The sequence below is a fragment of the Oryx dammah genome, unplaced genomic scaffold, assembly GCF_014754425.2.
Source record: "Oryx dammah isolate SB20612 unplaced genomic scaffold, SCBI_Odam_1.1 HiC_scaffold_26, whole genome shotgun sequence".
NCBI lineage: Eukaryota > Metazoa > Chordata > Mammalia > Artiodactyla > Bovidae > Oryx > Oryx dammah.
In genome coordinates, this window is record NW_024070210.1 from 27,343,000 (window position 1) to 27,359,197 (window position 16,198).

General features: G+C 42.7%; 1 protein-coding gene across 1 annotated transcript in view; it reads right to left on the reverse strand.

The window, feature by feature from the left end:
* Window positions 1-16,198, reverse strand: part of RHOJ (ras homolog family member J) — a 96,095-nt gene that overhangs the window by 8,932 nt on the left and 70,965 nt on the right. Inside the window, exons 2-4 of the mRNA XM_040226309.1 lie at window positions 14,998-15,056; window positions 3,872-4,036; window positions 1,575-1,670 (exon numbers count right to left, since the gene is read on the reverse strand). Of these exons, the coding sequence (XP_040082243.1) occupies window positions 1,575-1,670; window positions 3,872-4,036; window positions 14,998-15,056 (320 nt within the window). The remainder of the gene's footprint in view (window positions 1-1,574; window positions 1,671-3,871; window positions 4,037-14,997; window positions 15,057-16,198) is intronic.

Genomic DNA, 16,198 nt, shown 5'->3' on the forward strand with positions numbered 1-16,198 from the left:
ACACACACACACACACACACACACACGAGTCAGACATAACTGAGCGACTGAACACACATACCCACCCACCCACCCCTGTTATCAGCTGTGTGAATCAAACCTGTTCATCTCCCTAAGACCTGGGTCCTCAACTGTGAGAGAAGACCACTGCTCTCTACCTAAGAGGGGAGCAAGAGGCTGAAATGAGAGGGAGCTTGTAAAGTGCTTAGTGAGAACAGGATGGGTGGCTCCCACTGCTGGTTCTAACATTACCATCCCTAGAAGCATAGTGCTAAGTCGCTTCAGTCGTGTCCGACTCTTTGTGACCCCCTGGACTGTAGCCTACCAGGCTCCTCATCCATGGGATTTTCAGGGCAAGAATACTGGAGTGTGTTGCCATTTCCTTCTGCAGACTATGTTCCCAACCCAGGGATTGAACCTGCGTCTTCTACGTTGGCAGGCAGGTTCTTTACCACTAGGCCACCTGGGAAGCCCCCTAGAAGCATTCCATTTCTCAAATATTTGTGAGATGTTCTCATGTCTTACATCCATAGAAACAGAATTTTACTTAATTCATTTCTATACAAATGCATCACTTAATTTTGTTGCCTATAAGAAAGGTTTAATAAGAGAGATGCATGCATTTTTATTCACAAAAAATTGGTAATTAATGTGACTCTTGACCTATTTAAAAGCAGGGGACCCCTAACTCTGCCCCAGGGCATGCATTTACAGAGTGAGTTAAATAAAGTAAAAGAGAAATTTCTGAGACCTTTGGCTTGGCTTGATGGGTTTGTGACTAAATCAATGAGGAAGTTATGGAAATATGATTTATAAACCTCCTTTTGCATCTGGTACCTCATCCTCTCATGTACATGTTAGTGTCTGCTTTTGAGCACATCTTGGCAGTAAATGGGAGACAGATTTGGTCTAAATTGTTTTCCCAACAAAATCATCCTGTAGCTCTTAAGAATGAAGAAAGGACTGTGGAAAGGATCATGGAAACTGTTCCAGCTGTGAGCAAGTAGCTATTATCTGTGAATAGCCCCTTGGATTCTTTGGCTAGTTACCTTTTGGTCCATGTTACTCTTTTAAGATGCTGTTGGTGACATAATCCAGCTCCTCTAAGTGGCTACTCATTATAGGGTGAGAAAGACTAAACAGATATAACCCTGCCAGATGCAAATCTAAATTTCTCTCAGGAAAATCACAAAATGCCTTTTATGGAGTCATTTAAATGAGTTACATGGATAATAAGCAGTGAGGTTTACAAATATCTATCTAATGATTCCCTTTATTAATACTCAATATGGCAAATGGATATTCTAGAGGTTGCTAAATCAAATGATAAATGCTTCAGCTGTTTAAATTCATCAAGTTTCTTTCTTAATGAAAACCAGACAGTGCTGGCTGACAAGAATGCTAACCAAATGGTCCCTTCCAGCCTGACTTGAACAGAGGGAAGTGTATAAAGCAGAGAGATGATTTTGAACACATTGCATTTTAAAGCAAAAGCCTATGTAGCTCTTCCATTCTAAAGCATACAGCAAACTCGTCTCTCAGAAACCATTAAAAATGAAATTCAAAATCGGTACCGCTTTTGCAAGCTTCACACCATGCTCGTAAGTGAGAGGTTTCTCCTTCATATACAGCAAACGGGCCAAAGTTTTGGGGTCATCTCGGAGATCAATCTGGCAAAAAACACACATGTGATACATTTATTCATTTTTTCAGGCCTTACCAGATATTTCAAACTGTGACATAATAGAGATGTTTTCCTGCTTGACACCTGTGAAATTGCTGAATTTTCTTTAAGGAAGCACATACACATGGCCATATTATGTCTAGAATTAAAGTGAGTTCTTTGTATATGTATACCCCAGGCTTTCCATATAGTTTCACCTTCAAAACTATTATCCTGGGAAAGTGAAAGTTGTTCAGTCCTGTCCAGCTCTTTGCAACCCCATGGAGTATCAGTCCATGGAATTCTCTAGGCCAGAAAACTGGAATGGGTAGCCTTTCCTTCTCTAGTGGATCTTCCCAACCCAGAGATGGAACCCAGGTCTCCCACATTGCATGTGGATTCTTTACCAGCTGAGCCACAAGGGAAGCCCAAGAATACTGGAGTGGGTAGCCTATCCCTTCTCCAGCGGATCTTCCTGACCCAGGGATCGAACTGGCGTCTCCTGCATTGCAGGAGGATTCTTTACCAACTGAGCTACCAGGGAAATTTCACTATTACCTTGGGAGCTGAGGACTTATTCAAATGATTCTGTGGCTGTTTCAAATGCTTTTGACATTTCCTGTTTATTTCTAGACCCTACTTATATATAAAATAATCAGTCTTATTACTTTGCAGTGACGCCTCATTTGGTCTCTAGTTATATTACCAATTCTCTAATAGTTTATTTCCTGGCCCTGATTATATGTATATAATATACATAGACTTTTCCAAACCAAATCTTCATACTCAAAGGGATGAAGATTTGTCACTTGTGAGGATATTCTAAAGAATGTGCTGTAGGCTCTGAAGGCAAGTTCTAAAGAGGAATTTCCAAGGGGCTTGCTCAGGGAATAAACATTAATCTTTTCAAACATAGAACTATTTCAAAAATAGTGTCTATGTGCGGATGAGGGTTGAAAATTTAAATATTTAAGTTGCTTTAATCTCTCAGTGTGTGTGTGAACCCATGCATACATGCGTACGTGTCAATATGAGCACATCAAAGCTTGTGTTTTAAAGAAAAAAATGACATTAGGGTCCCCTTTGAAAGCCCATTTCTCAGCTTTACTACTTTGTGGGTGGGTTTTATTTTTTTTGCCTTTATTTTTTAACTTAGTGTCCACGGGTTATAAAAAGGATTTGATCATACAAAGATGTTGGCATGTCCCATCATATATTTCCTTACCAAATTGTCAAACATTATCATCTAGAGTTAAGGCAAAAGATTTTATTTAAACAAACAAATCATTATCTTTCAGAGCAGAAGTGTTAATTATATTTATGGATCTGTTAGTTCTCTGTCCACATATTCTCTTGGAAATATTTTCCTTTCTTTTACTCACTTAAAAAATTTTCTTGGTCAAGCAGAATGTAAAATGAGAAATAGAAAGCAGCTGCATTCGAAACAGACAACAATAAAGCTCTTCAGTATCATTACATTTCTATGTCTTTGGGATAGTAATTTGGGTTTTAACACAGCAAAGAACGATCTATTTAAAACTATAAAAAGCTAGAACAATCTCTAATGTGTTTGGGAACTGGCTTACTGTTGGAAATTCAAACTATGGAACTTTATTAGCTTTCAAAACACTTTAAAGTCTTTTACAATTGCAGCTTTGTCTGATATATATCTGTTTTAATATCATTTCTAAGATCTGAAAGACCGGGGGCCTTCAAGGGAATAGGGAACAGTGACTTTCTTGTCTTCCTTTTCAAGGACTGTTATTGAGGAGTTTCTGTCATAATGAGCCTATTCTGATTGTTGCGGTCGTTTTGACATTCACACCTATTTTGTAACTTTCAAACAATCATGGATTTTAGATATTAAAAAAATTAGGTAAAAAGTGTAATTGACATCTACACCTCATTCCTCTGACTCAGAACTGGAGAGGGGTGTCTGTTTAAAACATGACTGTGTTTTTTAAAGACAAAAAGTGGAGAGAAGGATTTTTAAAGGCCCCTCGGAAACTTCCTGTTACATCTGCAATAGCTCTATTGTCTTTTCAACCCTGGGCTAAATGACCACGTGGTTCATGATAAAGGCTGCTCATAGGACTGTTGTACCTCAACAGTGTTTGGTAGAACAGGATGTTCAGGAGATGCCTACAGGTTCTTTCCATTTTGGTAAGGCCCCCACTGCCGCCCTACCCGGCCACGCCGCCTTCTAACCTGGGTCCCTATGAGGACGTAAGGCACGTGAGGCATGCAGCCCTTCAGCTCCGGGACCCACTCCTCCTGGACGTTGTGATAAGAGGCAGGGTTTACGACAGAGAAGCAGATCAAAAACACATCAGTGTTGGGGTAGGAGAGCGGCCTCAGCTGGTTGTAATCCTCCTGTGGGAAGAGCAAAGAGTCTGTGTGTTTGTATTGATACAACAGGGTGAGGTGTGGCCCGTGTGGTTCCAGGAGTGACGCAGACTTTAGGTTCCACCGCAGCGCCCTCTGATGCCGTTCCTTCCCTGACTCTGGAATCTGGTGGTTCCCTGTATTACTAGAAGGAAAGGAGCCATTGGCCAGGAAAACGCTTTGTTGTGTACAGAGCAATTATGAATTGCCCTCTTTTAAGATGAACTAAAAAAACAAAATGAAACAAAACCCTTAAAAACATTTAAAAATAGCTTTAGTGGGATAATTTACATACTGTAAAGTTCATCCTTTTAATGACTATAACTCGAGAAGAATTATTGCGATTCTTATATCTATGGGAATTGTGTTGTATTGAATATAGATTTAAATTAGTAGGCCATTGGCCAAGGCACAGAAATTCTCTCCTTATGTAATTAAAAAAAAATTGCATTGAAATTCAATTTAGAATAAGCTAACTAAAATGCAAAGCAATGAGTTGTTGCCAAAGCATACACCACAATATTTGAAGAAATATATTGTGTGAGGGGTTAGAGCTAAGAATTTGGGATTTGTTTCTAAATCTACCTAAAAGCCATATTGTGACCTAATAAATAAGATACCAGATTAATGATTTTTCCCCAAAGACTTTTCAGACCAGAATATGCTTTGGTTGAAGAGCTTGTGGTTGCATAAGATGTTTATGTATGTGCTATTTTAGTGGGAGATGATAGAGACAAAGAAAAACATTGGATCATCTCAACTTTGGGAAAAGTCAGCATGTAAAATATTTTAGGAGGTTCCAAGGTAAAATCTGCTATTTTATTAGGTTTTATCTATTTTCATAGAATTTGTTAACAAGTGCACAGTAACTTTATGTCTGTGTGCATATTTTATTTGTATATAGTATATACACATAATAATACATGTTCTCACATACCACAATATGACATGTGTTCATACACACTACGGTATACTTCATATACATACTACATATAAGCACACATTATATATACATAGGTGCAACCAAATCTGTATGTTCACACTTAAACATGTATACATAGAAATGGACAATGTATCAATTCATTTATTAGGGTCTGTCCTTACCACTCTTTCTAACATTAAAAAAAGTATAAAACATACATGCTCATTGTAAATATTCAAACATTATGTAAGGTCATAGAAATAGAAGTAAAAGTTTGTTTCTATCCAACACTTTATCTCTAATAGTTTTTCCTCTCTTCCCAGATGGAGCCATTATGTAACAGTTTCCTTCCAAACTTTTAACATTTATTTACATATATAACATATCCATGTTTATTTAAAAATTAATTGATTATATAGCTTAAATTGTATGATTCTTGCTTTTTTTAAAAAAATTTTTGTTTATTTATTTGGCTGTATCAGGTCTTAGGGAGGCATGCAGGATCTTTATTGCATCATGTGAAAACTTTCATTGCAGTGTGTGGACTCTCTAGTTGTGGCCCAGTTACTTGCTCCACAGCATGTGGGATCTTAGTTCCCCGACCAGGGATTGAACCCACATCCCTTGCATTTCAGGATAGATTCTTAACCACTGGATTACCAGGGAAGTCCTGATACTTGCTATTTTAAACTTAATATGTACGGATATTTAAAAATATCGACCTCACTATCTTTCTATTGACTCTAATAACATCTTTATTAAAAGGGGGTGCACATGGCCATGTACACATGTGCCTGGGAGGAAACCCTTTGGAATGTCAGACGTGGTCATCTCTGGTTGGTCAGCATCCATTTATCTGTCATTTAGTGCCCAGCACACAGGGGCTCAGTACACTATTACTGCTCCTAATTCTATCACAGCCTAAGCAAAATGCAATGCAGGCTGGCAAGGATGCTGAATAATCCTAAAATCCTAAAAAAGTGAACTGGAAACACACAAAAAGTCAGTCATTATGGCTCATTTACCACATTTCTATTAAAGCAATTAATTGAGAGTTGAATATGTTGCTTAAAAACGGATTGGGCCAGGCCTACGACTGCATCTCAGTCAAGCTGTGCCCATGTCTGTGTGTGTATGTCTGCATGCTGAGGCTGGTAGTGGTGGGAGGGGACGACATCTTTTATCAGAACCTCTTCCTCTGTACACAACTAGCTCTAAAACCCAGACCTCTCCCAGGGTCTCTCTCCTCTCTCCCTTCTCTCTCACAGTAGCTGTGAAGTCCGCAAGCTAAGAACTCTCCTTCCCAGCTGCTCACAACACCACCTGCTCCCCGCCACTCCATCCTCGCATCTGCATTGTCATAAACGGAGTAGGGGCTGGGTTGTTTTCTCCTGCCCCACTTATACTCCGTCCATAGCAAATATTCCATAAGTGCTGTTGGCTGGATGACACGGGATCTGCTGTGACCTGTGAATGAACGCATGGCTGTTCTAAGGATCATTTCTTGCAGTTTTCACAAGAATCCCCTGGGGAGACTTAAAAACCTGCCGATGCCCTGCTAGCCAACTACCTGCCTCCTTCCTTCCCTACCCTGTGATCAGTGAAATCAGAATCTCTTGAGAGTGGATTTGGGTATCTGGGTATTCTGATTTCACTGGCCTGAGGTTGGCATGGAGTTGAGAACAACTGGTTATATCACCTTGACTACCAACTGAAGACATATCAAGGGCTTATTACTAAGGGCCAGGCACTGTTTCAAGCTTTCATGCACGATCTAGTTGAATCCTCTCACTAGCCCTGAGAAGATGGTACATTAACATCTGAATTTCATAGAAGAGGAAATTAAGGGTTAGAGAAATTCAGCACTGGACCAAAATTACAGAGCTTAAACACCAGGTTAGTGTATTTGGCCTGAATCCAGCTCTAGCTCTTAATTGTGAACATGTAATTTGTTTCAGCCCAGAATTTTAAGTGACAGATTAAGCATTTTCTTGAAAATTCAGTTCTCTAGGAATCTTAATATGGCTTGATGCTTTACCCAAGGATCTAGGAAAAGAAATGTTAGACCATGGGGGTGTGTTACCTGTTTTTATAGATCTAAAGAAAGGCCTATCTCTAGGTCTGCATCTACCAGAAAGTACCACCAGATGGCAGCAGACACTGCATCTTTAAAACCACAAAGCCTGAAAAAACCAACACAATTGGGAGAAATGTCACAACTGGACAAATCGGGTCACAGCTAGATAAGCAAATAACTGGTAGTCTGAAAGGATCACGTTTACTTGATTCTTTACCCAGAAACTCTCAAAGGAATTCTATTTACATTATGGGAAAGTTAGGAAGACCCGGGTTGCTGGATTAACTGTAGGTTGGGAAGGTGACAGGAGTTTGGTTTTTTGATAATTTTCTCTCCTAGTAGGTCCAGCTGGGTGGCTTCTGACTGTGTCCTTCCCTGGGCTTTATCCTGCTCTGTATTCTGGATCTCTCTTCCGTGGAAATTTTAGTGCTGCTGTGTGCGCTGTGCTGTGCTTAGTCGCTTGGTGGTGCCCGACGCTTTGCGGCCAGGCTCCTCTGTCCATGGAGATTCTCCAGGCAAGAATACTGGAGTAGGTTGCCATGCCCTCCTCCAGGGGATCTTCCCCACCCAGGCATTGAACCCAGGTGTCCCGCATTGCAGGTGAACTCTTTACCACCTGAACCACCAGGGAAGCTCAGTCCTGCTGTATAATTCCAATTAAAAAGATTAATTAATTGCCTACTGAATGCCTAGCATATAGCATTAAGGATGCTATAAGAACTATATAAAGTAAATAAGAATTGGAAATCTGGTCGGGGAAAAAATGAAAATATGGGAAACAATTTGATTTATGTGAAAGTGAGAGGTGAAATTTCTCTTGTCTTGTGTTTGTTTCTCAGTCATGTGCAACTCTTGTGACCCCATGGACTGTGGCCCACCAGGCTCCTCTGTCCATGGGATCCTCCAGGCAAGAATGCTGGAGTGGGCAGCTATTCCCTTCTCCAGGGGATCTTCCCAACCCAGGGATCAAACCCAGGTCTCCTGCATTGCAGGCAGATTCTTTACCAGCTGAGCCACCAGGGAAGCCTTGTTTTTAGTTAACTCTCTGATAATAGAATACTATAGAATAGTTTTTGATTGAATTGGGAAAATATAATTCCAAGGCTGGAAGAGGTCTTAGAGATCATTAGTGCAGTGGCTCCCAAAGGAGCATGGGCATCAGCTGGCAGCTCGTGAGGGATGCTCGTTTCCAGGTGCTGGCCAGCCTTCTGACGCTGAGGTTCTGGGAGTGGGGCTGCCTGCTCTGTGACCTAACGGGTCCTCCAGGTGACTCCATTATAGACACTGAATGATTGAATCGGGGCCACAGAGCAAGCGTACCATTAAAGAAGGCTCACACCTGGGCTGCCCTGACTCATTTCAGCTCCTCTTCCCCATGGACTGCAGCTATGAAACACAGCAGGGGATTCAGGCTTAATATACATAAGTGTTCCCTCAGACTGAGGGCTGAGGACTGGGAGGTTGGGGGACTTGAATTTGTATCAGTTGATAATTTGATTCTTTTTTTTGCAATGGAGCACATTTTGAGTGGGAATCTTTGGTGGCTCAGCAGTTAAGAATCTGCCTACAGGTGCAGGAGATTCAGGTTCGATCCCTGAGTCGGGAAGATTCCCTGGAGAAGAGAATGGCAGCCCACTCCAGTATTCTTGCCTGGAGAATCCCATGGGCTTGGGAACCTGGCGGGCTATAGTCCGTGGGGTCACAGAGTCAGATACGATTGAGTGAATAAACCACCACGACCACGTTCTGAGTCTTGGTTGGATGCGCTCATGTTGAGATGATGTAAAGGGTCAGTGGTCTATCTGGCGTTTGAGTCCCTTCCAGTGTTGAAACTGAGAATGGAAGACTGTAACAGTGACTTGCCTGGGGCTTCAAGGGCTAAAGTAGACAAAGAGGCGGGGGTGGGGGCTGGGGGTGGAGAGAAGGGTGGGATGTTGTAAAGGTAGGCTTTTGAGTGCTTTTCACCCAACTTCATTCTGAGGAGTGTGTTTGGTTTGAAGGCAAATCTCGCGTTCTGAGGGTAACTATGGGTGATTATCAAACAAGGAAAAACTCAGGGACAGCCTCAGCCTCAGACGGGCTAAACACTTGTGTTTGAAATATGTTTGGATCAGCCACAGCGTGATGGCACAGATGGTGAGTAAGTGGAACCATTAGGCCAGCTCTCCTCAGACTTTACGTGTGTTTAAATTACCCAGGGATCTTGTCAGGATGCAGATTCTTATTCAGCAGCAGGTCTGGGATGAAGTCTGAAAAGTTGCATTTCTAATGGGTTTCCAGGAGGTGCTGGTCCTGGGACCACACTTTGAGTGGGGAGGAGAGGAGAGTTGCATTGAGCAATTCCTTCACCCCTCCTCACCCCCATACCCCTGTCAAATTAGAAATAGAAATTTGCTTCCAAGTCCTCTTGGTTTAATGATATTTACCCTAGATTTTCAGCATAGCCTCACTTTTATATTCTTCCATAAGTACCCTTGGATCTGTCAGGCTTGGTTTGGAAAATGTGGGCAGCACACAGAGGGCAGGAGTGCAGTTTAGTGTTTAAGAACATGGGCTAGACAGACCTATCACAGGGTTCAAATTCCAGCCCTGCCTGTGGCTACTATGGGACCTTGGGTAAGTTCTCTCTGCCTCAGTTTTCTTATCTGTAAAATAGGTTGATAATAGTATTGGCCTCAGAGGGTTGCTCTGAGAATAGAATGTGTTAGTGTTTGTAGACCACAGACCTGTGTCTTGAACACAGCAGGTTCTTTAGTGGTTGAGAGTTTACCCTCCCTACAGCTCCATTTTTCATGAGAAAAATATGATTGTGTCCTGAGATTATTCTTAAGCAGTAACTTGTCACATGGGTCAACTTCCTCACCCCCTGGCCCCGAGTTTGAACACTTCTAAAACCACATTAACAGGCACATGAGCAAGAAAGTTTGAGTCGCTCACTGAGGAAGAACATTTGTTCTGAGGTTTTAGGCAGACTTTCCATAGAGAGTTGAAGTTGGATTCTGGGCTCCAGAGGGCCCTTGGGTCAGCTGATAACAAACGGGAAGGCTCCTGTCCTTTCAAGTGGGCCCTGGGTTGCCACCGTTAATGAACCCCTGATGTACTTGCCTCCCTACCTGGTTGTACATCTCCCTTTCCAGCACCTGTGGAGGTGTGGGGGGTGTGGGGTTTCAGGGAGAGGGGAGGAGAAGGGTTTCAGGATTCAGGGCATTGAAGATGTGTGGTGTGCTGCCCTGCCTGAGTGAGCGGTATGACCGATGGCTTTCCTACTCTTATACACTCATGGTCACTGGGGACAGCTGAGCTGCTGTGGTTTCTCCGTGAGAGACACCAACCTGTACTTGCCCACAAGCAGACAGCTCTAATCCAGCGGTGCTCGTGTGCCGAGAACTCGGGGTTTATCCTGCTGAGAAGCCAGGCTCCTGACACCAGGAGAGTCTCATTTCCCCCTGTAGCACAGCTAACTGCCACTTTTACAAATGTTGTCTTTGACATATGTCTGTCCTGGAGTTTGCCCTGAGAGGCTGCAATTGCAGCAGGGTTTTACTCATGTTGCTCCTGCAGGCCAGGGCTCATGAGAGGAAGAGATGAGGTATCTTAGTACTGGGACTGGTTCCACTCTAGGGGGCCAGCTGGGAGTGGGGGTGGGGGTTGCCTGGTTCTGGGCCGTGACCTGGGAGAGACACCTCTCCCATTTTGGCCTTTCTCAGCCAGCAAATGTCCAGGCTTGCAGCAGCATGCCCCTACCCTGCTTCCTGCTCTCCCCTAGTCTCTCAGGCAGTTGTTTAGTCACCAAGTCGTGTTGGACTTTTTTGCGACCCTCTGGACTGTAGCCTGCCAGGCTCCTCCATCCATGGGATTTCCCAGGCTAGAATACTGCAGAGGGTTGCCATGCCCTTCTCCAGGGGATCTCCCTGATCCAGGGATTGAACCCACATCTCCTGCATTGCAGGTGGATTCTTTACTGCTGAGCCACTGGGGAAGCCCAAGTCTCTCATGAACATGCTTTAAAATTGGCCTGTAAGCATGCTGTGAAAAAGTCGGCTCCAGACTCTGTAGTCAAGCCAAAGACCTGGGCTCTAGAAATCCCTCTCAGAAAGCCTCTCAGCCACACGCTGCTGGGGCATGTGTTGTGCAGGCTGGGTTGCTACTGCTAAATCCGCAGGACCTAAATAGATTCAGCTTACAGACCTGGGCCTTATCGCCTCCCTGGTGTGAGCTGGGGCGTAACATGCAGAGTGACCCTGTGAAAAAGCCCCTCACTTCATTGCCTAATAGCGTTTGGAATTCTGTAGAACAGATGAACTGGAGTTCTGAAGACTCTTTGTCTTCAAAGAGCTATACTAACAGCCCAAGTATCCGTTTGTTTCAGGGGTTTGGGAAGAGAGCTAATGTTTGCTAGCAGCTGCCTCTTGCTGGCAGCGTATGCACGTGACTTTGTTACAAACTGTCTTGAGCGGATGCTGGGCTGGCTTTGTGGTGCTGGAAGGTGTCTCAGGCAAGTCTAGTGGGACTGCGGTGGCGCCCGAGGTGATGACGTGTGGGAAAGTGGAGGGAACCAGGTCAGATGATTTTGTCCAGGGCTGACTTTGAGGGTAGAGGTAATATTTCCCTGCACTTTATCTTTCTGAACACGTGTGCTTCTTGAGGTTGTTTTTAACTCTGAGCCCTGGTTAACTCAAGACAAAGATGAGGGGGCACTGTTCCTAAGTTTGTTCATGTATGAAAATCTAATTATTCACAGCCAGATGGAACCCTATAGCCAGGTTCGGAGGCTTGTTTGTTTTTTTTGCGGCTCAGGGATCAATCAATTGGTTCTGAGATTATCTCTCTTTCCTGTTAGTAACTCTGATCACATGAGTAATTTTGAATTAGTTATAGATCTTCCTTAGTCATGTGACCTCAGCAACATTTGTGAGAATATAACTGAGGAGGTTATCTTCCCTGAAGCTGGGAATGGAAATGTTGGGACAATGCTTCTAAATTAAATTTGTCACAAAGCCTTACTGGCAGAGTTGCGGAGCCACGGGAATCAACTTGGGTAATGGTTATTTTCCACTGCATCCTCCTAACATTAGGAACAATGTTTCAACCAACAAAGACTCCAGTTTTAATGTGTGTATGAATCACCAGGAGATCTTCTTAAAATGCATTTTCAGATTCAGTAGGTGGGGGATGGGGCCTGAGATTCTGCCTTTCTAATAAGGTCCCTGGTGATGCTGCTGGTTGGTTGTCCAGACTCTGAGTCCCAAGGTTCTAGAACAGTGGTTCTCAAAGTTACCTGTCAGAAATTTAAGTGTGTGGGCGCCATCCCAGAACCGTAGAGTCAGCAGCTCTGAGGGTGGGGCCCAGGGACTGGGTTTTAAGCAGCCCTGTATGTGATTCTCATCTCTGCTCAATCGGAGAAACACTGTTCCACGTAATGAACTACGTGAATCCTTTAGTGGCATGCATTCCAACACTTCACAGCCCTTTACTGCTAAAAGGTCTCCCTTAGGTCTAGCCTCCAATAGTTTTGCTTAATTACTCCGGCTCTTTAAGACACTATTTAAATCATTTTCAAAGGTCCTAGTCTTGGAATTTCAGTTCTATAACCAACCTTAAGATATGTTCTGATTTCTTTTCCTCACATTTTATGTTCCCCTATGAACTTTGTCTACCTCTGGGCTTTCAGAGTAGTTGGTGGGAAGCGTTAAAGTGAAAGTTGAGTTGAAGAATTATCTGTAACCCATTTGCTGTTATATTCTATCAGCAATGATCACTTTCTCCCGTGTCAGAATTTTGGGTCAATTTGGAGTCTAAACATGTTTTTTCCACTGCCTTAGAGTCTCTACTCCCATCTTAGTATTATTTTTAAATTTTTCTAAAAAGATGGAGCAGTGGGAAAGAATAACTAAACTGGTTTTATGCAGCTTTGTTGGATTTGAAATTAAATAGAGGCCAGGGGGAGGCTGTTCTGGGGACAGTTAACGCATAGAAGCTAACAATTGTAGTGGATTGCTATAGAATTAGGGAGAACTGGCTGGGCACAGGGCAGGGGGCATGGGGAGCTTTTTTAGAAGGCAAGGGAAACAGGTTTCAGAGTCAGGCAGTAATCCTTGCTGTGTTGAACTTTTCAAACTGGATTATATTCATAAGATATGGTTATGTATGAGAAGGGTGTACACTTTCTTTTTCAGGCTGTGAGTCCCGATCAATCAATGGGGACACCCCAATGGCTGTGTGATTGAATGAGAATGGGCAGCTCCAGCCCAAAGAGCAGCCTCCTTCCATTGCTGGAATGCTTTCTGGTGGAGGGGAGTCAAGCGGGAGCTGCACTGAAGCCTGGTGCCTTAGCACAGAGGAGCCACTCACTATTCCAATCTGCGTGTCTGTGGGCATCCTCTCCTAGTCGTGTGTCTTGGTATTGATGTGAGAGGTCTCCTCCACTTTCTGGTTCCTGGGGGTAGCTGGCTAAAGCACCCATCTGCTAGTGAGGGGAAACTAGATGCTTTTAGAAGCTTTGAGTCTGCTGCTAGATTTTCCAAGTTCTCCACTGCCTGGTTCTGCCTGTCTGTGGAACACTTGCTTTTGATGTTCCATAGACATTTATATTGTCTGAGCCACCATCATTTGATGTGAACAGCCAACCCATTGGAAAAGTCCCTGATGCTGGGAAAGATCGAGGGCAGAAGGAGAAGACGGCATCAGAGGATGAGATGGCTAGATAGCATCACCGATGCAATGGACATGAACTTGGGCAGACTTTGGGAGATGGTGAGGGACAGAGAGGCCTGGTGTGCTGCAGTCCATGGGGTCACAAAGAGTCGGACATGACTGGGCGACTGAACAACAGCAAGACATTTATACAGTGGCTCTTGCCAATGCATACAGAAATCCCAAGAAGAATTTTATTTATTATGACTTTTTGTTTGTTTGTTTTCAAGTTGAGCAAAAAGATGTATCTCCAGATAATTGTGGGAAAAATCTAGACAAATGCATAACTGCATATAACAATTACCAGGAGACTCACAGTGGGAATAAGCAGGGTCAAATGTTTACTCCAAAGGACTTAAGATGTATGAATTGGGACAGACTGAACAACCCACTGTTTTTGACTTCAATAAATGACCCAGGATATATGGGAACAAAAGCTCTGTCAAAAAAATTGGGTCATAGCCATCAGTTACTTAACCACTGCCCCTCTAGCCCATGAACTTATAACTAGAAACTTTTTGTAATGACATGTGAGATACAAGGGAAAAAAAGATAAGGTGACATTTTCACCCTAGCAGAGAATGTGCTAACTGGTTTAAGAATCGAGGGTTCTATTGCTTTACATATTGGTTGGCCAAGATCTCTGACTTGAAGAAATATTTCTGACAGAATGAGCATATTTCAAGAACAGAGAATTTAGATTCAACTCCAGTTGTTCAGGGGTTGATCCTTACTTTGGGAAACCATCCAGGATCCTGTTTTTTTCTCCTTCTGATACTAAATCCATCTTTTTTCTATTCCCTGACCCCCATTCCCTATCTCTTTTTTGTACCTTTCCACAGCTCATTAGGCTTTTTAAATAAAGAGTGGGTAAAGAATACAACATGGAAAAAAGATAGTGGATGAAACTAAAATTTATGAAATTGACTCAGTAAACCTGGGTCTGGAATTGGCATGGGTTAGAAGAAGTTGGAACTCTTCACCAAATATGTGATTTTGGTTAGTGATAGTCATTAATCAATAAATGAATGGATATTTGCTTATCAATACCTTGAATCTCATAATGATTTAGTTTCCTGTTATTACAGATATTTTTAAGATATTAAAAATATTTTGGTTGTCATTTAGGTATATGATAAATTTGCCCCAGGTCATCAGAGGAGGTAACGTCTGTACCATCAGTCCCCATAAACTTAGTCAAATGGATCATTCTTCACCCTCCCAAACCCTTCATGAATCAAGATAAGAAAAACGTACCTGTCCTGCGGTGTCATACAGTCCAAGCAAGTGTTGCTTGCCTCCCACTGTCACAGTAACTAGGGGAGAAGAGAAAAGGAGAGTCTGTAAATGTGAGCTTCAATCAGGATCCCATTTCTCTATGCCAGCATCTCCCTGGGCAGCAAGGCCAAGCATATGCCTCACCCATGTATATTCTAAACCGAGTTGACAGCATGATCGCCAAATGAAAGCCAACCTTGGGCTGCAGTGAGAGCAGATGGGCTGAGTCAAGTCCAAATTTCTCAACCAAGGCAAATACTGTTGGTGCCACTAGGGCACTCTGCAGGCTGTTCATTAATCCTGATTAGGCTCTATAATATCAAGCTCCTGAAGGAAAAGGATGCTGGGCTCGTTCTCAGTTAGGTTATTTTCTTCTTTCATTTGGTTTGAGCCACCTTTCAGGATATAGACTCATGTAACCAGAAATCTCGGCTTTCATTTGTTGTCAAATGCTAAGAAGCCCTGAAAACAAAGGATGTTAACCCAACTGCCTATTTAATAATTTATAGCAAAGCTGGGGCTTCCCAGGTGGCACAGTGGTAAAGAATCCGCCTGCCAGTGCAGGAGATATAAGAGTCACAGGTTCGATCCCGAGGTTGGGAAGAGCCCCCAGAATAGGAAATGGCAAGCCACTCTAGTATTCTTGCCTGGAAAATTCCATGGACAGAGGAGCCTGGTGGGCTACCATCCATGGGAATCGCAGACTCAGACATGACTAATCACAGCAGGATCAGCAGGAAGCCAAAGCTAATAGTGAAATGAGAAGGGCTTAACATTTATTGCAAAAAGTGTTTTTATTCAATATCTCTCAGCTTAAGCTCAACTGATTCATGACAGTTTGAAACTTAGTTGCAGAAGGAAGTGTTGTATATGGGTTTCTTCTAACATAACTGAAGCATATGTATAGAGTGAAAAGTAGAGAGTTTGATTTACCCAGTAGGCTTATTGCTTCACCAAGCAATTATGTCCAAAAGTAAGAGGTAATAGAGGAATACCAGCTACTCTTTACATGGCTGGAAATGAAATAAAGTCTCAACTTGAAACTAAACTGAGATAGAACAGATTGAAAACAAGAGTAATACCATTTTCTTGGTAAATGGAAGGAAAAAATTTAAATTTCCACAAAAATTTAATTCCTTTTTGGAAAAAGAAAGTAAAATATGAAGGAGAATGTGATTTT